The 26,305-nt window shown below is 42.6% G+C and overlaps 1 protein-coding gene across 1 annotated transcript in view; it reads left to right on the plus strand.

Moving 5' to 3' along the window:
- Positions 1-25,102, plus strand: part of F13A1 (coagulation factor XIII A chain) — a 194,560-nt gene extending 169,458 nt beyond the window's left edge. Inside the window, 2 exon segments of the mRNA XM_037844511.1 lie at positions 14,235-14,371; positions 23,337-25,102. Coding sequence (XP_037700439.1) covers positions 14,235-14,371; positions 23,337-23,490 — 291 coding nt within the window. The 3' untranslated portion in view covers positions 23,491-25,102.
- The last annotated feature ends 1,203 nt before the right edge of the window (positions 25,103-26,305 follow it).

Genomic DNA, 26,305 nt, shown 5'->3' on the forward strand with positions numbered 1-26,305 from the left:
GAGGTATAATAGGTATACAGTAAAATGCACACATTGAAATGTTTAGCTTGAAGACAGTGACTTTTTATATATTGATACACCCTTGTAACCATTAGCCAGATCAAGATAAAGAGGCTTTCCCGCATCCCAGAAAGTTTCCTCGTGGCTTCTCCAGTCACTAATCCCATCTACCTCCCCATCACTAACCTAACCATCAGCCATGGGAATGGTTTCCTTCATGGGAGCTGGAGCTGGTCTCTGGCAAAAACCAGACACAGGGAAGGACTTCTAGCCCCATAAAGTAGTTGTGCCTGTTTGACTAATGGTTTTAACATTGCGTCTCCAGAAACCACCATAAATTTCTACCCAAATGCCAGATGGTTCAAGGGACTTGGAAAGGGGAGGGCTGAGGGTGGGAATGGAAGACAAGACGTGGTTGCCTCTGTGCTCCCATTTCTTAAGGGCCCGGCAATAGCATTTGGCTGCATCTATAGCCACATCCCTGAGACACCTACATCTCCCTGTGAGCAGGAACCCAGGCCTCTAGTGGGGACCGTGGGTGTGACACCTCACGCAGCCCAAGGCTTAGAGATCTTCCCTAGTCTCTGGAGAATATTCTTCGTGAAGTGTCTTAAGAGCGACGTGCACAGACCTTGCTAAGCTGCATTTCTGAAGATGGTAGATAAAGCAAAATTTTATAAAGTGTATCACATTTTAAATGATCCTGACCAAGGGGGTCATAGGGTACCTTGTTTCTTAAAGGATATGTGCTGTGAATCATTTGTAAAGCAAATAACTATTTTGTAGCATTCAGAATGGCAGCTTTCATTGAGTACTTGGGTTCAAGGCACCATTATCAAAGTCCTTTACATGCATTATTTCATTTCCAGCACTCAACAACAACCTTACTAGGTAGATAGTACTGGTATCACCACTTTGCAGATGAGAAAACTGACGAACAGCAAGGCTGTATAACTGGTCAAAAGTCATACAGCTGAGCAAGTGGTGGAGTGGGACTCCAGCCCCAGCTGTCCGACTGAGAGTTGGGGTTCAGACCCGCTTACTCTCCTGTTTCTCCTGTGCTGGTCACATCTGGCTGGTGCTTTGAGTCTCCATGCAATGAACTGCCCTGAGCTGAGGCACATCCAAACCCACAGACATGAAATGACTATGAAGGAGCAAGACACCAGGGCCTTCATTTCTAGAATAACTAGAAATAACGGTTTCTCTTTGGTTCTTTCATCCCAATTACCACCCACAGTCAGGACCCATCATGGCCTCTCTGCTCAGGAGGCCATAAGAGACAGAATCAAGGTGAGGATTTGCAGGGTCTGCAGGCAGAATTAGAGACCAGTCCAAAGCCAAGAAGTGGGCTTTGAGTGTTCCCAGAGGTTTGGTCAGACTGTGAGAACACTGATTGAATGTCCTAAGATGCTGGGTAGTATAACCAGGATCAGTCAGCCCACCACTCTACAAATGGGAAGAATGCCATCATGGCGGGCTCTTTGGGGCACTCAGGCCAATACACTGGCAGGCCTCTCTCAGCCTGCATGTTGGAGGGCCCTTTTCCACTCTGGTGGGGATGTTGAACCAAGGCTCATTCATGAACTCAACCCTGGAAGCTTTCCCCACAGAGACAAGGTCTACATGTTCTACCTAATTATGGCTTGTTCCTGTGAAGGTCTCAGGAGAGAACCTTTCCAAGCTGTGAAGTACTCAGACGACAGCACGAAATTGAGAAAAGCACCAGGCTACATTTCTTTGACACTGGAACATTCAGAGACAGCAGAAGGTTTTGTGTTTCAAGGAAGGGTTTTGTGTGTTTCAAGGAAGGAGAGTTCACTCAGGTTTGAGTAGAGTGGGGTATCAAGAATTAAGACTGTAGAATGATAATCGATTCTCAATGAATAGGTAATATTACAACCAGCAAAGACAGATGGAGAAACCATTCCAGGTCACTGAAAAAATATAAATAAGAGAAAGAAGGAGTGAGGCAAATGGCAGGTGTGGGGAGCAGCTAGAAACCTGCCTTGACTGGTGAGGAGACTGGGAGTACAGACTAGTGAAGATAAATCTAGAAAGGCAGCCTCGGGCCATTTGGAGGTGAGGTTAAAATTTCTGGATGAGAGCTTTGTAATTGACTATGTGAAAATTTTAGGGCATGAATGCAACATTATTGTCAAGTCTGCCCTCTCAAGACTTGCAAACTCTTCTTTCTCCCTTCTCTTCAGAGCCTTTACCCAAAGCGCTGTCTTTGTCTGGCAGTCCCCAGCTCAGCCTTGGGATGGAGCATCTCCCCCACTGGAATTGTTTGGCAGCTAGTTTCTCTGGTTCTTGCTTAGCTCCCCTTTTGGAGCAAATATAGGCCAACTTGGAACAATATTGGGCCATCTGTCTGATTCCAAGTCTTGGTTACCACCATGCAAATGGGGTGAAAAAGCTCATGGTCAGCCATAGTATTTAGGTGGGTGGTTACATGTTCTTGCCTCCCAATGGACCCAGTCTTGGATTTCACCCCCGCCACACACACACACACACACATACCGTGGCCATCAAGATGGGGATTGGATTCAGTTGTGCACCCAGATAACTCTTTCTGGTGCCTTCTTTGCCTGTAATCCTCATAAGGAAAAGACAGGGAGAGACGTTCCACTAAACTTTAATGATCACATATCTCTTTTTCCATGCTATCAAAATATTTTGATGAGAAAAGTGTATTTTATTAAAACCAGACATAGACTTTTTCTCAGCCTTCCCCACATGTTGATTGTTGCAAAATGCTTTCAGTTAGGAGAAAGCTCACCAGCATGCAAAATTTTTATGAGCAGCTGCTTTTTTGGAGAGGGTTGGGGCAGCAGAGGGAATTCAACTGATCTCCAGACTTGAGACTGGTTGGTCTGGAATCTGTCACCTAAAATATGGGGAGCAGTGTTCTGGTGGGATCATAGCTCACGTTTTCAGTTAGCAGTGCAGGTTTTACAGTTTTCATGTCCCCATGCAAATAACTATAGCTAGAAAACCGAAAAGGATGCCTGCAGACCCTTTTGTTAGAGAGACAGAAAAACACAGTGGCTCAGAGATGGCCAAAGTCTGACCACCTGGGCTCATAATTCTACGTGGGCTCCCCTGAGCTAATTGCTTAATCACCTCCAAAGTAAAATGGGGTCAATGATAGCACTGACCTCATTGGGTTCCTGGGAGCGAAAACTGAAGTAATCCTTATAAAGAGTTTAGCACAGTGCCATGATCGTAAGTTCTCAATAAAGACCAACTCTTACTGTTAGCTCCCACCAGTCTTGCCTACTCTCCACCCACTTTGCTTTCCTCTCTCTCTCTCTTTCTCTCTCACATGCACCCTGTGCAAAGTAAATATTACTACTACTAATACTCCTACTATTAATTACAATATATGAAATACAAAAGTTTCTTTTTTTTAATTAAATTCAGTTTTATTGAAATACATTTACACACCATACAATCATCCATGGTACACAATCCACTGTCCACAGTATGATAACATAGTTATGCATTCATCACCACAATCTATCTCTGAACATTTTCCTTACATCAGAAAGAACCAGAACAAGAATAAAAAATAAAAGTGAAAAAAGAACACCCAAATCATCCCCCCATCCCACCCCATTTGTCCTTTAGTTTTTATCCCCATTCCTCCACTCATCCATACACTAGATAAAGGGGGTGTGATCCACAAGGTCTTCACAATCACACTGTCACCCCTTGTAATCTACATTATTATATAATTGTCTTCAGGAGTCCAGACTGCTGGGTTGGAGTTTGGTAGTTTCAGATATTTACTTCTAGCTATTCCAATACATTAAAACCTAAGAGGTATTATCTATATAGCATAAGAATGTCCACCAGAGTGACCTCTCGACTCCATTTGAAATCTCTCAGCCACTGAAACTATTTCGTCTCATTTTGCATCCCCCTTTTGGTCAAGAAGATACTCTCAGTCCCACGATGCCGGGTCCACATTCATCCCCGGGAGTCATACTCTGCATTGCCAGGGAGATTTACACACCTGGGAGTCGGGTCCCATGTAGGGGGGAGGGCAGCGAGTTCACCTGTCGAGATGGCTCAGTTAGAGAGAGAGAGGGCCACATCTGAGCAACAAAGAGGTACTCAAGGGGAGACTCTTAGGCACCATTACATACAACTTTAGACTCTCCTTTGTGGTAATGAGCTTCATAAGGGCAAGTCCCATGCTCGAGGGCTCAGCACATCAAACCGCCAGTCCCAATGTTTGTGACAACATCGACACCAGTCCAGGTGAGGATGTCCAACACATCCGCACCTTCCCCCAGATCCTCGGGGCTGGGGAGGGGGAGGCTGTAAATATATTTTTTATTATCTGCCCAAATTACTCTGGGATGTGTCACTATTTCACTCCAGCCTATACTAACCTACCGTATCTCACTTCCTATTCAAAGTTCCATGCAATTGCGGTGTTTGAACAAATCGACTGTAGAGTTGTACTGTTTAGAAAATTTAGATCCTGTACCAAATAGATATCTATTCCCTTGGTCTCATATGGAAGTTGAAGTTTTAAAACACAATCAGTTTCAACCTTTACCCTTTGGCCTGGCTTGCCCTGGTCTTAACCAGACCTGCTTCATTCATATCACTAATTGAAGTCTGGGCTCTTTTTCAGCTTTTTTTTTTTTTTTTTTTGACAGTGGCTGTATGCACTAATACTGACATTCATATCTGCCAAGCTCTAGCTCTGAGTTTCACGTGTCTCAGAGATATGCATTGTTCCAGAGACCAATCAGGTTATACGCTAGGGGATCAGCATCTCAAAGTTTAGAGATAGGCATTACAATTCAGGGACAGAGTTAACTGCTGTAAGAGCTTACAATGTAGGGACTATGAAATACAAAGTTTTTGCAAGAACTAACATCTGTCATAATGTGTGTGAAAATGCTTAGCCCCATAAATTAGCTAATAAATGTCCCTCCTCCCTCCCTCATCCCATCTCTGCCTGGGAATCCCACATCCACACGTCTGAGAACTGCTTGGAGCAGAGACAGCCCTCCAAGGAGGGGGAGACTGTCTTGAAGACTCTGGCATAATGCTGTGGGGAGAGAGGGGCAGCATTCACCGTTTCTCAGATGACTTTCCTTCTGTATCTGGGAAACAAGCCATTCCACACACATGCCCCTTCTAGAACAGCTTAGGTACCAACACACCTGGAAGGCGTGGGTGCATTCTTCAGCATCGTGTAGAAGTCCTGCGTCTTTTGCAGAACTCCATGAAACACTGATAGAACTAATTTTGTCATATAAACCATGGTGAATTCTACCAGAAGAACATATAGCCACATTATATGTATGGGATAAAAAAAATTACAATCATGAGCAAACAGGTGACCCAAAATTAAAAAAGAAAAAAAAAAAAAAGCTTTTCAAATGAGAACAATTGACTGTTCCCAAGATTTTCTGTTAACATGCATGTGCCTCTTACTTATTTGTTCTGTTGGCTAAAAGAACTTTCCAGTATTTATTCACCCTTTTGTTTAGTCATTCGTTCATTCATTCATTCATTCAACAAATAGTTTTTTGGTGCTCCCTTTGTGCAGTTAATAAGTTGCAGTAAACACCAAGAGTTGTGTTTTTTTTTACTTTTTCTTTGAATTGCGGAAAATTTATTGCTACCTTGATCTGTCTCAAGAGCACAGCTGCTCTATTGTAGCCTGAGTTGGCCACCACCGAGGCTGTCCGCTTGCAAGGACAAGCGGGGACACGGTGCCTGGGAAAGACGCTTCCTTCGTAGAAATCACCTCCACGGTGTTTGTACGCCCGTGCGGCCCCCGCGACGTCCACCAGGGGGCGTCACAGCAGTCACACCAGGAAGTGCTGCTGCCGACCCCTGGAGAGGGTGCCTGGACGTCCTCTGGGTGGGCTCCACCCCAGGCCCACAGGCATCCTGGGTAGACTGCGGTCAGTCTGGGATGGGTGGGGTGCAAGACCGCGGAAGGACCAAACCCCAGCCCCCTGGGCAATCACCAGACCGTGCCGCCCCGGGGAGCAGGATCCACGCAATAAATGGGTGTCCTCCTCCAGTCCGCTCAGAAGCATCCTGGCTCTGGCTCCACCTCCAAACCAATTCTGACGCAGACGCTGTCTTGTTTCTTCTTAACACCTCCTAGCCTCTTATGTTCTATTTTTGTAACTGGAGCCTTTTATTAGACATCCACAAACTGTAGTGAGCAAACCCTTGAGGCTGGCTGCAGAACAATCATTCTCCCTATTGTGCATGCCCAGACCCCTGGAGGAAAAAATTAAAATTTGGAGAACCCCCCCAAATGTAACGACTGGGTAAGTTGTGAAACAAAACTGTGGTTTCATTTTGTTCTATGAGAACCTAAAAATCCCAAATTTTTAATCAGGTCTGAAAACATAAACAAAGATTATCATGTTCTAATGATGCCCTGAATCCTGAACCATTTCCTCCCCCTCAGTGTCTCCAACCAAACCTGTTTCCCTTTTCCCACCACTCCATGGCAAGACCTTAGCTGTCTCCACAGCCCTTCAGTGGGAGGGCACACGCCCTCCACTTCCTCTTTAAAAAGGGTTGGTGGGGGGGCACCAGCTTCTCTCTTTTGTGGTTCTCTTCTCCAGTACCTGAGAGACATGATTGCATCAACCCCCATAGGGCAAATCAGATGGGTTCTGATGTTGAGCATTTTCTTCCTTTAAACCTCAGATTCAACAAATGCTAGTGTATTTCAGATACTCTGCCACATCATTTCACATGTAATATTACAGTGAAACATCCCAATAACCACATGAGGAACTGAAGCCCAGAGAGATCAAGCAACTTGCCCAAGGACACACAGCCACATCCCCTGAATCCAGTGTGCTTTCCACTCAGCTTCGCCTGCCCACCCCAGGGAGATCCTGGGTAGGGCACCTTCAGCCTTGGCTTTGCCGTGCCTGGGCAGCTGACTCTGTCTCCCATCACAGCTGTTGGTCACAGAAGACCATGGCCAAAGAATCAGCCATTATGTGCACCCGTCAGTTAGGAGAACATCTATGTGCTTGCTTATTAAAAGACCCTGTTTACGAGTGAACCCTGCCAGCATAAAGGTATGCAGTTCCAACCCCTACCTCCATCCCCCCAGTATAGCTACAGAACAATGTGTATTCTGAGGATGAAAATACAAAATCACTGGTAACTGGGTTACCTAGAATATAATTTTCTCCATGTGTTTTCTGTTTTTTTTTTAATTTTAAAAAGAGACATGCCCAAAAAGAAAAACATCAAGAATACCCAATATAATCCCCCTCTGTTTGGGCTCCTGCTTATCTTAAAGAATGACCCTGCTTTTTTTTTTTTTTTTTTCACCCTCAATAGAAAATGCTGTTGTTATCAATTAATATATATCAGGGCTCCAAGGAGACCTCATCACATTTTACTCTGGCATATGAATCTGATTCAATCCCCATAAAGTCAGAAAAAAGAGTTGGGTTTTCAAATTTTGTTCAGGGTCAATTTATAATCATTGTCCTCAGCTGATGGTTTAGTGATAACATAAGACGGTAATGCTGCAATTGATTCTTCAGTGTTCTGATAATAAAGAGACTAGTCCCAGCAAAAAAAAAAAAAAGAGAGAGAGAAAGTTACTATTTTTGTTCCTCTGCTGTCAGAGATCAGAGTGTAATATTTAAAGATGAATGTTTCGGAGCCAGAACGGCCTAGATTTATATCCTGTTTTGGCCAACTTACTAGCTCTGTAGCTTGGGCATTTTATTTATTTTCTAAGGTTCAGTTTGCATATTCGTAGATTGGGGGGAATAATCATAATGTCCACCCCAAGCCCACAGGGTCCTAGGGAAGATTAAATAAGATCATGTGAGGAAAATGATAAAGTGAATGTCTGCATCGCTTAGTAAACGCTAACTAAATGTAGGTCACTGTTATTGTTGGTGTTAATTAGAGTGGTTATAAGGTCGTTAATAAGGACCTGGCAAAAGACTGCATTTGCATCTCACCTCCCCTACTTCTTAATAAGGTGAACTTGTCTGTGACTCAGTTTCCTTGTCTGTAAAATGAAGACTCATGGAGATAACTCGTAGAGTTGTGAGGATTAAAAATATCCATAGATCACTGAGAGCACTGTCCAGTGTAACTTTCTACAATGATGGGAATGACCTAAACCTGCTCTGTCCAATATGTAGCCATTAAGCAACATGTGACTGAGATGAATTTTTAATTTTATTGAACTTTAATCAAATTTAAATCACCACATGTGGCTAGTGGCTAGCATATTGGACAGTGCAGACTTAGAACATTGCTTGACCGTAGGAAATCCAATGGCATTATTTAGATAACACTAATTTAAGTGTTAGCGAGAGGCAGTAGTGGTGTTAGTGAACAGAGTTTAAAAACAAGCATACGCTGAGTAGGAGAAAAAAAAACTTAAATTTTCAATACTGCATTTAATATATGATTGAAAGCATTTGAAATAGGGCTTTTAGGTGTACTAGTAAGTCACTTGAATCCTACTGCCAACTAAATGCATTCTTACTTTTCTTCCAACATTTTCCTTCATGTCACTTTCAGTTTTGAATACAATGATGCACTTTAAAGCATATACTCAATGAAATATATCTTGTGTGTTCCTAAAGATTAATTTCTTCCAAAAAGTTTGTGTACATGTGTATGATAGTAACTTTCTTGTTTAACAGTCAGCATAATTGCTTATTATCATAAATAGTATAAAAAGAACAAGAATTCAGTATGCCAATATTGGTGAATGGTGTTTGACAAAGAAAAGCATCATATGTCAATTTTTAAAAACAGAGATATTTTAAATTGAATGCTGGGAAAAAAAAAGGGGGGGGGCATTGAACATACAGAGAAGAATTCAGACGTTACCAAGTATGACATTAGCTTTATCCTTTTCTCTGGTTGAAATAATGAATATTTTTCTCTAAAGTGAATATACATAAAAGATTCTTTTTGATCTAACGTTCTCTGGATTGCCCAAAGGCTCCCTTTATTTAAGGTTTTATGACAGCAAGACAATCAGAAGTATAACTATGGTGGTATGAAATTCTTTTTGCCGTGTTAAAGAAAAGGGAACTGCCGATTCCTAAGAGAATTCAATGCAAACAGATATTTTCACCCAAAATATTCATTATTTCTGTCATTTCGGATACCATGGCAGGGTATCTCACTTAAATCAACACACAGCATGCAACTTACGCCTTGTGTAAGTTACATTCTTCTCAAAAGAAGGGGTGAAATCCCTCCACTTGAATTTCCCAAGCAGAAAAGTGCAGTGTTGAACGTTGATGGGCTGCTGTATTTGGTTGGGTTTGAGTTTCCAAGGTTAATTATTATCTCAGTACGCAGGGGCAAGGAGTTTAAATTCTGGGTCCAGGAGACAATATGTCAGAAAAGGTACACCAGATCTTTGTTCATTACAAAACACACACACTTCACTTTGAGAAGGAAACCCTCTTTCCCTCCCTGGCCTTCTCCCCGCTTCAGTCCCAGGAAGCCTGAGCAATATTTATATACCAATGCATGCAGCTAATTACCGAAATAATAACTCCAAGCTCACTGATTAGGCATGACACACGAAATTATCCGAGAAGGCTCAATCTTCTAATCGTCTTCGAATCTAAAGCCCTATCCATGAAGGTCCAAACATATGGACGGCCGTTCACTTACTAAATTTTCCCTATCACTGCTACTGGTAACTGGAAGAGTACACTTTGCTTTCCAAGGTGTCTTTGTTTCTTAAGGCTGCTGTAACAAAGTACCACAACCTGGTGGCCTGAAACAACAGAAATTTATCGTCTCACAGTTCTAGAGGTGAGAGGTTGGAAATCAAGGTGTCAGCAGGGCCATGCTCCTTCTGAAACCTGTAGAGGAGCATCTTTCCTTGCTTCTTCCTAGCTTCTGGTGGTTTGCCAGCGGTTGTTGGCACACTGGCTTGTAGAAGCATCTGCCTCCATTGTCATGTGTCTTCTCCCTCTGTCTGTCTGTGCTTCTGTCCACATCTCCTCTTCTTCAAAAGACTCCAGTTATATTGGATTAGGCCCCACCCTAATCCAGTTTGGCTTCAGTTAACTGATAACATCTTCAAAGACCCTATCTCCAAACAAGGTCAATTCACAGAACTGGGGTAGGATTTGAACGTGTCTTTTACAGGAACACAGTTCAACCCATAAAACACAGTATACGAGATCGTGAGCCCCTAGTGGTCTATGAATAGTCTCTCGGGGTCTGTAAATGAATCCCCTGAAGCTGCATGCTGGTAGTGTACATACATCTTTTATATGCTGTTGTGTATGCCTGAAAGGAGGAATGATCGGTAGCTATTACCAGGTTTTTAAGGAGTTATGAACCTTTACTTGTACTAGCATGCTATAGAGAAAACAGAGAGCTCCAAAATATTTTCCCAGAAAGAATTAAAATGTCATAGCAAATACTTTTGCCAATAGTGTCTCTAAAGCAGCCCATTTTCTCCAATTTAGAGCTTTTGTAAATGTTATTTTTATCTTGTACTTTTTTAAAAATCCAAAATTTTATTGGCATTTTGTTTCAATTTAGGAAAAGTATGTTGGACACACCTGAGAAATAAGCCAAGGGTACTATGTAAAGTGTCATAATTATGCACTTCTATACCTTCTACATCTGCATTGACATAGAGTCAGGACACCTGTGAAGAAAGGGAAAAATTCAGTCTGTCTTCCAAATTTGTCTACACCTGTGGTTTTCAGCCTGGGGTATTTTGCCCCCCAGGAGACATTTGGCAATGTCTGGAGACATTTGTTTGATTGTTGCAGCTTGGGGAGAGGTGCTGCTGGCATCTTAGTGGGTAGAGGCCTGGATGCTGCTAACATCCTACAATGCACAGGAGGGCTCTCAAAACAAAGAATTATTCAGCCCAAAGTGTCGAGAGCACTGAGATTGAGAAACTCTGGTCTACATGGTGCCTTTTGGCTCCACCACAGTCTTCAAACCAGGCCAGTTCTTTCATTCTCCATGTCCCACTAGCCAATAAAAGTAACTCTGGTACATGTTCCAGCTTAACAATTGTTCAACCAGTCTCCTCCCCCATTGAACCTTATTTATGCTCAGTCTTGTGCCTCCAAACTCTGACACTCCCCACCAATTTGAAAATCTCCCTTACTGCCTGTTTTAGTGTCCTAGGCTGCTTACAAAGTAAATACCATGAAATGGTTTGGCTTGAACGAGAATTTATTCACCTACAGTTTGAGGCCAAGAAAATGTCCAAATCAAGGCATTGTCAGGGCAATGCTTTCTTCCCAAAGACCGGCTGCCGGTGATCCTTGGCTCCTCTGCCACATGACAAGGCACATGGTGGCACCTGCTGGTCTCTCTCTTCTCTTCTGGGTTTGGTTGCTTTCAGCTTCTTGCTTCCATGACGCTCTTTCTCTCTCTTTCTCTCCCTCTCTCTCTCTCCCAACTCCTCCCTCCTCTTCCTCCCCCAATCCTCCCCCCCCCTTTATAAAGGACTCCAGTAATGGGATTAAGATCCATCTTGAATGAGGTGGCTCACACCTTAACTGAAGTAGCCTTGTCAAAATGTCCTACTTACGATGGGTCCACAACTACAGGAATGGATTAGACTTCAGAACATGTTTTTCTGGGGTACATGCAGCATCAAACCATACACTCCCCAACTGGCAATTTGAACCTGAGTACAAAACTGGTTTTTGGTTGGTTGTTGTTGCTGGGTTGTTGGTTTTTCCAGCTCATCTGGCCTCAGTGTCTTGGACTTCAGGCTCTGGAGTGAGACAGACTTGAACTCGAGACCCAGCCTGGGCATTTAGAGGCTTTGAATTCTCATGCAGGTTACTCATTTCTCTGAACCACAGTTTTCCTGTCTGTAAAACAGAAAGTCTGGACAAACAGTCCTGGTCCAGAAGAACTTCTTCTTCCTGAGGGAAGAACCATTATTACTATCTTGTCCCCAAGTTTCTTAGAGTTTATACAAATCCATCTGTAGTGTTGAGGAGAGCCTGATGAAAGAATGTATGTGAACATGGTTCTCAACTCTCATGGTCCTTAGAAATTAATGGGGGTGATTAAAATAAACTGAGATTCTTATTTAATTGTTTGGGGTGAGTCTAGACTTCAGTATTTTTGGAAGTTCTCCTGGGTGACCCTACTGTGCATGCCAGATTGAGAACCACTGGTTAAAATGTTGAACACCATGCCTGGAACACAGTACATTCTTGCTCAATGGTACCTGTTCTTATCACCATCATGATTCACGTTTGCTCTAGCTCTGAACTCTTTGAACCCATCTCCCCATCTGTTCCACCACAAGAGTTGGGGATTAAAATAGTAGCCAACATGGGAAATTGACCACCATTTTCATTCTTCCTATAGATTTTAGAAACCCCATAGACATAGACATGGTTTGAAGAGGAAAACTGTAAGATTTTATTCTTGAGCTTAGAGTCAGTAAGTGAGAGTCCCCTTCTCTAGATAATATCCTTTTGATCTGCCTTCATTCATATGAAAGATTCATTTCCATGGATTATTATTTTTTCTTCTATATTTTTCAATGATTAAAGAATAAGGTGTGATAATGTCTGAGTTGTTATATAGAAAACACAAACAACCAGTAAATTCCTTTTTTATTAAACAGTCAAATTAATTTAACAAATATTTATTGGGCACTGGTTGGATATTGGAATTCAAAATGGGCTAAAATACAAGGTGAATTAAAACAAACTATCCTGAGATTGCTACTTTAAAAATAGTATAAACTGTAATGTATCAGGCCATCTGCATGATCTCATTTTACCTCTTTCTTAAGTGGGAAAGATTATTATCATTAGATTATTCCCAAGTTACTTTGAGCTAATGCGAATCCACCCATTTGGCACACACGGCCCCCGAAACAAACAAAAAAGTCCTCTGGCTGGTTGACTATTTTTCAGCACGTTGCACTGATGTTGGGAAGGTGGACAGTTCCAAGTGTGTTGCACAGTGCCTGGCACATAGTAAAACAAATTAAAAGCTACTACTAGTAATAGCCTTCTGCATAGATTACCCCATAGGAAAAGTAGTCTGGGTCAGCAGACAAGAAAACTGCAATTCAGAAAGGTTAACTAACTTACCTGAGGCCCCAGTGCCAGTTAGTGTTGAAGCTGGCCTTGAACTCTGACCATCTCCTGTCACACTTCGCCAAATACCCTATACTTCTAGTGCATGCCTCAATAAACTGAGAATTGTTATAGATAAATTTGCCAACAAATCACCTTATATCCCTCCCGGACCCAAATGTTGTGGCTACAGATTAAAATGTCTTTTGCATCTTTTAGTGTGCAGGACTTTCATTCTCAAGTTCAACGTTAAGGATCCTCTTTTGGGCATATTTCTTTCCAGTATGTCTAAAAGTTACAAGGTACAAATCTCCCGGAGATTTTTCTACCCCTTGAACACAGGAATTCCCCCATCCTGGCAGGAAATTTGAGCCCCATCCAGAAGCAGAGTTCACCTGGCTGCCCCAGCCACAGTAAGCTGTCCCGGCCCGCGGGACGATCAACTGGGACTTCGATACCTGTGAGGGAGGAATGGTATGGGACAAGAGACACGAAAAATGACAGCAAGACAGGTTTCTGATCAAGCTGCAAATCTTTATTGAGAAGGCAGGGTATATATACTCTAGGAGAGAGGGGGAGTGGCTAGCAAGGGCTGGTGGCGGTCTGGGATTGGTGGTAGCTGTTGCTGGGGGTCTGGGATTGGTGGTAGCTGTTGCTGGGGTGGATGGTAGATGGGCGGCTACTTGTTTAGGCGCCAACTCTTGGCGCGAACTACTACTTCCGTAAAGAAGGCTGACGCTATTCAAGGTTATTCTTAGCTCTAGCGGCCATGTTGTACTTCCGGCATCGCTGAAGGTGCAAGCGTCCCCAACAGTAAGCTGTTGCTACACCAAATGCATTTCCACCTCCTGCTGACAAAGAGTAGCTCGTGGCCATAGCTATTAACCTGCACCATGAGTAGCTTGTTTTTTATAATGAGAGAAAGAATGTGTTTCTAATTAGTAATTTTCCGTCTTTTTCTCAGTATGTATCCCCCAGTCAAAGCAATAAGCCATCCTCATCACACTGGTTCCATTGCCAAAAAATAACAATTCTGTGAAGCATAAGCAAAAGTGAAAATGGTTAAGGAGATGAGAGAGCAGAAAGAGGTTTCATTTGTTGCTAATGAGCTGCCTTCTCCCCACACTTGTTTCTCAGGTCCATGGCTCTCCCATCGTTGGTTCTGACATGGTTGTGACAGTTCGGTTCACCAATCCTTTAAAAGAAACTCTGAAAAATGTCTGGATATACCTGGATGGTCCTGGAGTGACAAAACCAAAGAGAAAGATGTTCCGGTAAGAGCTAGGGGGTGGAGGTTGGGAGAAGAGGGACCCGGCTGGGCTTTATCTTCCTCTCAGTCCTTTCTAAACTTATATCTATCCTCCAGTGAAAATGTCCGAGGAGCTACTACCTCCTTATTGACCACTTGTGTGGGATATGAGATAAGTACAGAGTTGGTTGGTTTGACGTGGACTTCTATCATTTAATCCTTAAAACCACCTTTGTGAGGCAGGTGCTATTATTATCTCCCTTCTCTAGCTGAGGATTTGAGCCTTGAGAGGTCAACTGGTCTACCCTAAATGACACAGCTTATAAGAGCAGAACCAAGATTCAGAGACAGGGTGGTTGATTCCAGAACCCAATGTTCAATCATTCTGCCCTACTACAGCTACCAAACAAAAGTGGGAGTTCTCTGCCTGATGCACTCAAAAGATCAATTCCTGAGACACTGGGGTTTCAAAGACAAAGAGTTTATTGCTAAGCATGAAGCAGATCAGATGGCTTCCCTTCCTAAAAATGTCTTCCCAAGTCTAAGGAGTTTAAGGGTTTTATTAATTCAAACAAGGGAAGGTAGAGTGGTTACTATCAAAATAGCAAGTATAAACAAGGGCTGGGACTTGTTCAGTGCACTTCAGTAAGTTCAGATAATAACTTTTGGCTATTCTACAGTATACTAGAAGGTTAAAAAAAAAAAGAAAAAGAAAAAGCATCTGTATAATGATTCAATAATCGTTTGTGAATTCTTAACTATAGGTTACACTACTTCCTCATATATTGATTATACTCAGATTTATTGAGTACCTATTATGATTCAGATGTTGTCCTGAAAGAAGCCTCTTTTCATGGGGTCCTTCCTTTCCAACCCTACCAAACAGATTTTACCAGCCTAACACTCATCTGCAGAACTGTTGCTTTCAGTAGAATAAAACTGAGCCTACAGAATTCTAGACTTGGTTTCACATTCAAGAGACCAAAGGCTCTGTACTAATATGAAGAAAACTAAGCCTCTTTTCCACCTAGTACCAATGCATTGTTTCCTACATCTTTTCCGCCTGGCACCATTGCATTGCTTCCCACAGCTCTCTGCTTCAGCGACTTCTACTGCCAAAGATCTCATCACACAACAAGCCAGGCATGGGATAGCTCATGTGGTCTTAATTGTTAGAAAACATATTTTTCTAGCTTTTGATCCTACCAGTGATGTGAATTCTGTCATCTGGACCCACACAGAATAAGGCCCATTTCTCTTCCAACTAATGGCTTGCAAATTTTGAAAACAGCTGTCACATCTTCCTTAAGAATTCTCAATTTGGGGCCAAATACCTGCCCTGACTTCATCTGTCTGGCATCTAATGTGGTTTTGGTTCAACCCTCCCTCTCCCACACACTCCAATTTGTCAGTGCACCTCTTAAAGTGTGACACCCAGAATGGGTCCCAATCTTAGAGGTTTATTACTTTCATTTCTACCACAAATAAGTCTCTGTCAGCATCAATCAATCTAGCATGTTTCCTGTGGGGTGACCTTCTGAGGCACAGAATGTAAAGTGGAGAGCTCTGCTGCCTTTCGAAACTGCCTGGTGCCCTCATATGTTAGAAATTTCCCCAACCCCGTTTTTAGAAGCCCCCCACCCCACCTCACCCCAACTCAGGAAACTGCAGAGCAAGGGCAAGGCCTCACTGGCCCCTTCTGGGGCACCTTTAGCAAATGATTTGCCCCCAAGGGTTCTCTGCATTTCTTTCCAATTACATTGCCTACAGTTTCTGCACCCCAGCCTTTAAGAAATGCTTGATGTCGGCTGATGCAATCAACAACAGAGAAAATAATTTGAGTGCTTTAAAAACATGCAAGCACAAAACATAAGAACCTTCCTGTGCTAATAAAAAAAAAAAATCACAAGAGGAAAAAAGAATTAAATTAGAAATCAAGCCCAGCTAGAGAGAGAGGTCAGCAGAGATAGCCCTGCTTTCGTCAGAAACGACCGTCTCCCTCGCCCATTCTCACACCTTCCCACTCTAATCAGATGCAGGAAGTGCTCGAGCAAAGTGAAACACGTTTCTCCTTCCAGACGGCCCCCTGCTGTATCCAATATTTCCTTCTCAAGCAATACCCCCACAAGCTGCATCTATGAAGGTATGGGAACCTCCAGCTACCTTTACCCCTTGGCTGTTCCAAGATGCAAGGATTCTAGAATCCTGCCTTGGTCACAGCCAGTGCCTGGAAAGGACCATTCAGGGAATTAGAAAGAGGGCAATGGCCCAGCCTTTGGAAGTATAGGGCTTCAGGTAGGTGGAGTCTTCAGGTGCTTTGCCCATTGTCAATGTCTGACATCTTTGGAGTGGGGCTAAGTGAGATGAGTCCTTGAAATGATGGAAGAGGCCAGTTCCTACATGGACACAAGGTCCCACCCCACTCTGGTTTAAGGTGCTAGCAGGAGTTACCACCAAAACATAGGTTTATGGCCAACAGAATAGAAAGGTAAGTCCCCAAGCTCTTATGGGAACCCAGAACCAGGTTGGCATCTCTCGCAGGCAAGGGGAACTTTATTTCTCAGACACTACCAAAGATTGGAAAGAAAATGACATTGGAAATAGTCACTATCCAGGCTGAGCTTGGGGCTTTGCAGCCAGCCCTACTGGCTCTGTTTCCTCCTGACTCAGACACACACCTTCACCATCAAAACTCAAACCAGCCAGCACCTAATTCCAGATTGTCAGGTAATCAGAAGCACTCCACTGTCCTCTTTGCTGCCACAAACTGATCTGACAGTGAGAGATCTATGGAATGACTTGAACTCCTAAAAAGTGCAATTCTGTAGAACCAGAATCCTTTACAAGAGGGTATTCCTTTCCGGGATACAGATCTTGGATGAGCAAGGGAATCTCACACACACACACACACACACACACACACACTTGTCCTCACATGCCACTGCCAGAACCCCAGAAGGCATGGGCTCTGGAAGCCCAAAGCTCTGTGACCCCAGGGGGTCTGGAAAGGCAGGAGCTGGCGAGCAGGGAATTAGAACCAGGAACCAGAGAGGTGGCATCGTGTCTCACTCCCAGCTCAGGGTTCAAGCCTGCTCTTGCCCTCACTGCCTCCTGCCCATCTCAGATGCTCTGGGGTTGCACTTCCACTGATTCTCAGATTTTATGTTTCTGCACTTGATACTTCCACAACATCAAATCATTCATCTTCCAGATTCATTTTTCTCTTTAAAAAAAAAAAATGATTATCTTGAGAAAAAAAATGACCTGCCTTTGTGATTTGAGTTTAAGTTTTAAGTTTCTTGAGTAGGGCAGGGGCTGAGGGTTAGACACTCAGAGGACAAACCATCGGTAGTTGCAGTTTATTGTAATAATAATCCCATTTGCCTGTGCGCATTCAAGATGATAAATGACCACTCTCTCCTGATGGCTCAGCACATTACTGAGTATCATTTATCACAACCTCTCTCCCCAGGAAAACAGGATTATTCTAATACTACTACACTTGCCAAAATGGGTAAATAGCTTTCTTTTTCTCCGTTTCCATATGTATTTATCTGTGTAGGTGAATGCATACACAGACATGCGTGTGTGGGAATATCCATGTGCACATCAGCATGTAGATGGTTTTATGAGTCAGAACAAGGATTTCATTTCTATTCGGGGTAGTTACCCCTAGGTGGGAGAACTACTTCACAAAGTCTTGCCGATTGACTACTTGGGGAAACAAAGGAAGAGAGAATGAATGGATCAGGAGGAAAATAGCACAGCTATTGGGAACGATCTCAAAACCTATATTTATATTGAGTCATCACCCTAATGTAAGGATGGAAACATGTTTCTCTACTTCCAGGTGAGAGGAATTTACCTAATTATTTGGCAGAGAGTTCTGGACATACAAAGAGAACAACCACAAAGGCGGTGATGATAGTAAAAAATGAAATTAAAATAATAATAGCATGAATAATACGTGTCTAACATTTTAGCACTTACCATGTGTCAGATACTGTTCTAAATGCAGTACAAATATTTACTCATCCCACTCTCTCCACTCCCCATTCAATATCCAGTAGATACTCTTAGCATCCACCTTTTATAGTGAGGAAACCAATGGTGAGGTCAATGTTTTTCAAACCTTGGATCGTGAAATCAACTTATTGTGTTTGAAAATTATCCATTTATCTAGGCTACATGTGGCTGCATTTTTCATAAGACTTGGCTTTTACATCACTGATTTGAACGATTGATATAGCTATATTTTATAGAGAACAAAATTAAGAAAAGAGTTAGCAAATACCAAATTGATTTGGACATTAGATGATGGGTGTCAAAATGAATGTCTAGGGCAACTCCAAAGACAGAGCTCCCCAAGGTCTTCCCCAATTTGCTAGCCAGATATGAAACAGAGAGAAGTTTCTTATGTAATGTCTCCCAGAGGATATAAACTCACAGCGAGCTGAAATACATATGGTTTTACTGACTTTCAAGAGGATCATGGGGTTCTAATTCTATGTTGAATAGGCCAATTGTAGGTGTTAGGCGCCATTTTTCTGTCTTCACTTTGGCTCTGTCTAAAGTGATGCTGGCTGGCCCATGGCCCCCAAAGATAGAGAAGAAAGCATATAGCTTGGCCTTGAACCACTCTTGACTTGTCCTTGCAGCCCCTCCCACCATCACCCCAATCCACAGCTCCCGCTGTCACCCCTAGCTCCTTGGGGTCCCAGGTGCCCTCCATGGTATCTAGTGGGAAGGTCTTTACTCCAGTCCCTGAACCCTCACTTGGGTATCTACGGAGTCTGCTCATAGCATCCCTCACAAAACACTTCCCTCCTTTAGAACACAGAGCACCCTGTTCTCGAAGTTTCATCATCCTTTACTGATCCCGGCTTCTCCCACAGTCCCAGCTCCTTCACAGTCCTGAGCTTCCATGCCCTGGACACTGATGTGAAAGAGGGAATCAAAACAGCTGGATTCTGGAATCTGCCATGAACTGGCTGTGCAATCTGGGAGAAGCCACTTGATGTCTTTGAAATGTATTTTCCTTATCTGTAATCTGGGGGCAGTAATGCCTTCCTTATTGGGTGGGTTAGGAACAACCTAGTACCTGGCCTTGCTAACTCCCTCTTCCTTCTAATTCCTTCATTCCTCATCTTTCCAGTCTTCTGAATCCAGGCACTCACAAGGAGAACTGAGAACTCACTCAGACAAGCCCTCATGTAAAACTCAGCCACACTTGCATCGTAAGGCAGACCCCAGCTGTCCTCCAAGACCACAAGGCCATTTGGGGAAGGAGAGTTTGGCAAAGAACCCAGCCTAATCATAAAAGTCTTAAGACCAGCTTTGAGGCCTGTGCTAGTTGATTTTCTCCTCAATAGCTGCCAACTAACCCAGCCACATAGTTAGCATTCCCTTCACTTTCTATTCACTTTCTGACTAGAGCCCAAGGATTGCCCTTGACCAAATGTCACCATAGCCTGCAGATTTGGTCAATTCTGTCACATGACAAATGAATCTGCTGAAGGTAGGAGATGAAGGAGCAACTAAACCACTCATTTGTCATCCCATAAACAAACAAAAAAAGTAAAATATCTACTGAAAGTTTACTATATACCAAACCCTGTGCTAGGCTCCTTGCTTGGGTAATTTCATTTAAATCTCACAAGAGTCCTAGGAGGTAAGCAATGCATTATCTTCATTTTATAGATGAGAGAACTGAGGCTTACAGAAGTGCAATATATTGCCTAAGATTATATAGTCAGGAAGTGGGAGAGTCAGGGTTTGAGCCTGAATTTTCTGACTCCAGAGTCCATGCTTTTAATCACTACATCATATTTCATGCCACAGACACAGTCATGGCACATTGTTTAGATAGCAATGTCTTTGGCTTTTTAAGATGCAAATGATACATTCACTTCAGTTTGTTTTTCTCTCTATAGCCCCATCTGACAGGCAGATATAACCATTAATGTAAACCCCACATGAAATACCATTCATTTTGGAATGAAATATGAAACCAAACATATCTCATAGTATAAACAAGGTCATTTTTAACTTGGCATTTTTCATAGCATATAAATCAACATTTCCATTTTACAACTTCTAAGCACCCCAAACAATGCAAATGTGGTGGACAACAATTTCAGTAGCCATGAAGTAACTTTGAGAATTTGAATTACTTGTATTTGTAGCAAGCACTACATCCCACAATGGCAGGTGGAACAGATGGTGCCAGGAGTCTTCTCTAGATCGAGGAAGGAAGCACTTCTGCTGTGTGACAAGACTTTTTAAACTCCCTCGTTTTGCTTCCTGGTGTTTAAGTTTTCATGCAATTCAAAACAGAGTGCCCTCTACTGCATTAGCAGAAATCTAGAAAGAACGAGCAGCTGGTTCTAATTCCAGTTCTCCCATTATCTGGATCATTATGTTGTGTGACCTTGGAAAGTTCCCCCAGCTCCTTAGGATCTTGGTTTCTTCATCATGTAAAATGAGATGGTTACAACTAAGTTGTACTATTGGATTAAATATCTGCAGTCCCTTCCAAGTCTGGCAAGCTCTGCCTCAGTAATCCCATGAAAATAGTCAGGACACTTTTTCTCTTGTCAAGACATATCTGTAATTAATTAAGTGATTGATTATATAGTTTTATATAATATAAAATATATAATTATTTAATCCCAATTAATCTCCCTGCCACTCCTCTGGAAAAGGGCTGGCCCAGGGGTCTCTGCAGGAGAGCAGACACCAAGAATCCTCAAAGAGCAGAAACCCTTGGTCATGTGTCTTGCTTGAGAAATAAAACATGTGAAAAAGGAAGCACGTGGTCAGAAAAGTTATCTGCCTTAAAGGGTGTAGTATGAAAGACAATGTACGTTAGTAGAATGAGAATGGATTTGGGAATCAGTTAAATCTGGATTCAAATCTCACACCAACTTTGTGATCTTGGAAAAGGTATTTCATTTATTTAAGCTTTCACTTTTCTTAATTAAAATGTGTTGAATAACGTCTACCCCATGGGGCTCTCACACATATAATACGTGCATGTGATGTCATCCTCCCGAAGCTTACATGGGATGCTATCTGTGAAGCACCCCAAGAAAACCAAACCCCACCTAATCACAACTGATCCCTGTCATCCACTGGAGCAGGCTTGGCCATGCGGCTCATGAAGACCCAGAACGTGGGTTGGGGAAGGAGAGGAGTCTCCCTATGCCAGGAAAGGCTAGCCCCGTTATCAGGATGGGTCCGGTCATTGGCAGCAATCAAGTAGCAGAATGGTGCATGGATAGAGGTATCCAATGTGGTTGTTGAAACAGGATTACAAATTTCAGGGCATGAAGATACAGTTGACCAATATTCATGGATTCCATATTTGTGATTTTTGCTTACTTGCTAAAATTCATTACCCCCAAATCAATACTCGTGGTGATTTTGTTCCTCCAAGGACATGCGCAGAGCAGCTAAAATATGAGTTGCTTGATACATATGTTCTCAGCTGAGATCAAACAAGGCAATGCTCTGCCTTCTTGTTAGTTTTCAAACTAAACAAGTGTCCTTTTCACAGTATATTTGGTACCACATTTTCTGCCTTTTTTTGCTTTTTGTTGATGATTGCACTGTTTAAAGTGGCTCCCAAGCATAGCACTGAAATGCTGTCTAATGTCCCTAAGCGTAAGAAAGCTACGATTTGCTTTACGAGAATATATGTGAATTAGATAAACTTCGCTCAGGTGTGAGTTACAGTACTGCTGGACATGAGTTCACTGCTAATGAATCAATAATGTATATAAAATAAGCTGTCTTTAAGCAGAAAGACACATAAAACAAGTCCATGTATTGATCAGTTGAAGAAAACGTTGTAACCAGAAGCTCCCTGCATTTCCCCCTAGGAGGTCAGGAGTCACTAATTTAGTGTTTGTGATCAATGTCTAGAACATAACTGCAAATAATGAGAATCTATTATATTCAAAGTCAGAATGTGCAGGCAGGGCTGTGTTCCAGGTGTTAGGCCTAAAAACAAGGTATCCCAAGGAGATTGGCAAAGGCTAATTAGGGTGTCAGGGCCTCAGCCAAGTCAGCTGGAAGATTCAGAAAGGACTTTAATACCAGGAAGGAGCTAGAGTGCTAAAATGTGAGCTGAGAAAGATCACTCATATGCATTAGGCTAATGTGGGAGTTGGGGGTGAGGTGAAGTTTGGTTGGCTTGTGGCTGTGTAGTCCCTACTCCATGGCTTAGTTTTTCAGGCTGCTATGACAGATAGCCCACAGCAGCTGGCTTAACAATGGGAATTTATTGGCTCATAGTTTGGGAGGCTAGAAATCCAAAATCGAGGCATCAGAATGGCCAGGCTTTCTCCTCAAAGTGTAGCTTGCTGGTGCTGGCTCACCGCAATCCTTGGGGCTCCTTGGTTTGCATCTCTGCCTCTGTCACAAGGTGATCTCTCTCTCCTTGTGTCTGCTCTTCTGGTATCTGCTGACTTCCAGCCTCTGACTCCTCCATGTGGCTTTCTCTAGCTTCTCTTTATAAACCCCCCCCCCAACAATATGGATTAGGACCGACCCTGATTCAGCTGCCCACACCTAAACTAAAATGTCTTCAAAAGGTCATATTTACAATGGATGCACACCCACAGGAGCATGGATTGAGATTAAGAACATGTCTTTTGTCATGGTACGTAATTCAATCTGCAACACCCCAGCTGCTTTCCCTGGACAGACTGTATCTCCTGGGAAGTCAGTGAACACATTAAAATGGAAGGAACCATGACCTGTAGAACTGTCACCCACTGGCTCTGGCAGAGCCTCATCAGGAAGGGGCGTCTTTGGGTTGTAATTTACCAAATCAGCCAACCGGGCTCTTCAGCTGTATCCACTATACAAGGAGAGAAAGAGAGCAAGTGACCTAAGCAGGGGCTCTCGGTGCTTCCTGATCAAAGAGGAAACTGAATCTGCCTCACTGGAGAGTAACACCTTTCGCCTCTTCTCCTTCCTTTCAGTGAAATCCAGCCCAATGTCACCGTGCAGTGGGAAGAAATATGTCGGCCTTGGGTCCCAGGCCCACGGAAGCTGATAGCCAGCATGACCAGCAACTCCCTGAGACACGTGTATGGTGAGCTGGACTTGAAGATCCAGAGACGACCCTCTGCTTAAATGTGCAGGAGATGGAGATGGACCCAGGCTCTCGGCTCTTTGTCTTCTTGTGCTTAGGAAATTCTAATGCAAAAAAAAAAAAAAAAATAGTCAGCTCTTGCTTTAACTTAGATGTGAAGGCCCTGACAGGACCAGATAGGACCCTGGAGGAGGGATGTCATGTATTTCAAAGGCATATCTTCCAAACCCAGGCTATATGGCATGAGAAGTTAGCTTTTAATTGCTCCAGCTTCCAAAGGATTCTGAGCATTAGCTTTAATTAAGTTCTAATTAAGCCCTCATAGCTCATCAGAGTAAAAGTCATCATTTATCATCGCAAATGGCTGCAGCTCCAAATATCAGAGGATTTCCCTTAGCAGGGGGATTTGTTCACTACCTGGCCTCATTTAAAACAAGTCTCTGATTCCCTGCTCAGCCTTTTGGGAGTAACACACTCCTCAAAAGGGAGGGATGCACGTGATTTGGACCCCAGAACTCTATTCTCCTTTCTTGGATTCAGGCTCTACCCTCTGTCAGAATATTTTTTCCCCAGGAATTGAGCACAAGATCATTTTTCTTCTTGGCAAAGCCAGGAAAAGGTCTTTCATCTTGCACCTGCAGCAAGGCGACTGCCTGCCAAATTTCACAGATTTACCTTGTGAGAAGATGTGGCCCCATATTAACAAATTGCATTTGTGGGAAATTTAATCACCTAAGAGGAGATAAGAAAGCAGGTGCAATACTCAGATCTATTAAATAATGTAATTTTATGGTGCATTTTATAGATGTCACACTGTGGCTCGATTAGCAGGAACCAATAGCCCTTACTTTAACCCTTTCTAGGTTGCAGTACTAGAAAGTAACAAGGCCAATTGGGGCAAGAGGAATGAGGAATTAATCTCCTTAATTTGTGATTATATATCATCTGTCTCTCTGGTATCATCACCTTAACACAATGACCCAGGCCCAGGTACTTTTGTAGGATTAGAATAGGCCCAACAAATTGGAGAACCTGGCAGATTTAGTGACCAGATCTGTGGAAGGACAACCAGCCACTAATGCTCTCTTGTCCTTCAGTTGCTCATGGTGAGAGCTCAAGGGCTGAAAAGTAATATGGGCTCAGCCTTGCAAACAGCCCGTGCTAGTTCAGGCCCAGTGACAGAGAATGGTGACATCATTTGTGTTATGCTCCAAGACTCCAGGAGAAAAGGCCGTCTGGTATTTATTTGAAAGGGTGATTTATGGTCAGAATTTCCTATTGATATGCCCAGGGTATGATTTAGGTCAGGAGATTGTTATCCTTAGCAAAAATAAAATAAAATAAAATAAAATGGGTAGCAGGAAGAAAGGTGCATGAAAAGCAAAAATGGAATATTCTGGCCCACATAACCTCATTTCTAGTCTTCTGAGACTGTTTCTTCATTGCCAGGAATCCATAAGGGATAGCTGGTTCCATCTATATCTACAGCATACCTAACTCCGTTTGGTAATCTCATAGCATGTGCCAAGCCTTCTATACCCAATTTAAAAATGAAATGCATTTTGCCAGACTGTTAAACTGGCTTGACCTCGTATAGTCCTATTAACTAGAATGTAATAAAAGCTTAAAATAAAATTAATCTGATTATGTTTACATCTGCACAGAAGTGAACTGCCTTAAGTTTCAGGACACCATAATACTAAGCTCAAGTGCTCAAGAAACCATCCCCTCTCAGCAGTAGACACTGCATAGGAAGATAAGCATTTCTTCCTTAAAGCAAATCACTCTAATAGGTATTGATGTCAGGGTTAGCTTTCCTTACTTCTCTCTCTACATATTAGCCACGTTCACTGAAGGAGGAGTTCAAAAGAAACTGCAAAATCTCCATGGATGCTTTCCCATGAAGGATCTCATGAATTATTGGAAAATGAGTGGACAACCCTGCATGGATAATTATCATAATGAACACTAGTTAAGGTCTTGGGAGAGATTTGGGAAATACATGACAAACATGTGTAGGGATCCTATATTCATGGCAGAGATCATGAAGAATCACAGCTCAGATAGAGCCTTACAATCCTTCTCAATGCGGTACTCTGGGCAGCTACTACCAACCAATGAAGGTGATTCACCCTTCCTGCCTTAGCACCAGCCTCTTCTCTCTGACAGCTGTTATTCCCTTTACATATGTAATGATGCTGTGTCACTAAGGACCATATTGTAACAATGGTAACAAACACTGTGTCTCAGATGGCAGCAAAGACCCTGAATTCTAGTTTCCGTCTGCCCTAGTCCTCTATGCAACTGAACACTCCCTTATCTGTGCTTAAAGCTTCAGTGACAAAAGAGGGGCAACAATACCTACTGTTTCCAGAATGTTCCTCTGGGAGATGTAGCAAACAGCCTTAACAATGACACACACAAAACCGCAGATAGGTAGATACAGATGATAGATAGCTGATTAGGTAGATAGATAGATAGATACATAGATACATAGAGATATACATAGATGATAGAGATCATATGTATGTACATACTTGAAATATATATTTCAAATAATTTAACCTCAGATCAATCTTGTAAAAAGGCAAACAATTTGTTTCTAACCTGTTGATGAAGAACCTAATAAGGCCCAGAAAGTCACATTTCATGAAAAATGACATCTGGATTGGGGGTGGATGGTGAAAACAAATTCAGATCTCAGAATAGCCATATACTATATACCCTTTAAATGTCTCATTTTCTCCCCAGAATTTTAATAATGCTAAATTGAAAACCCTTCATGCCTCTTCAAAGGGCTGCAATATAACAACAAATAAAATTATGTTTAAATTTATAATAGGAATGTGGGAGGGA

Source organism: Choloepus didactylus, chromosome 7 (assembly GCF_015220235.1).
Source record: "Choloepus didactylus isolate mChoDid1 chromosome 7, mChoDid1.pri, whole genome shotgun sequence".
NCBI lineage: Eukaryota > Metazoa > Chordata > Mammalia > Pilosa > Megalonychidae > Choloepus > Choloepus didactylus.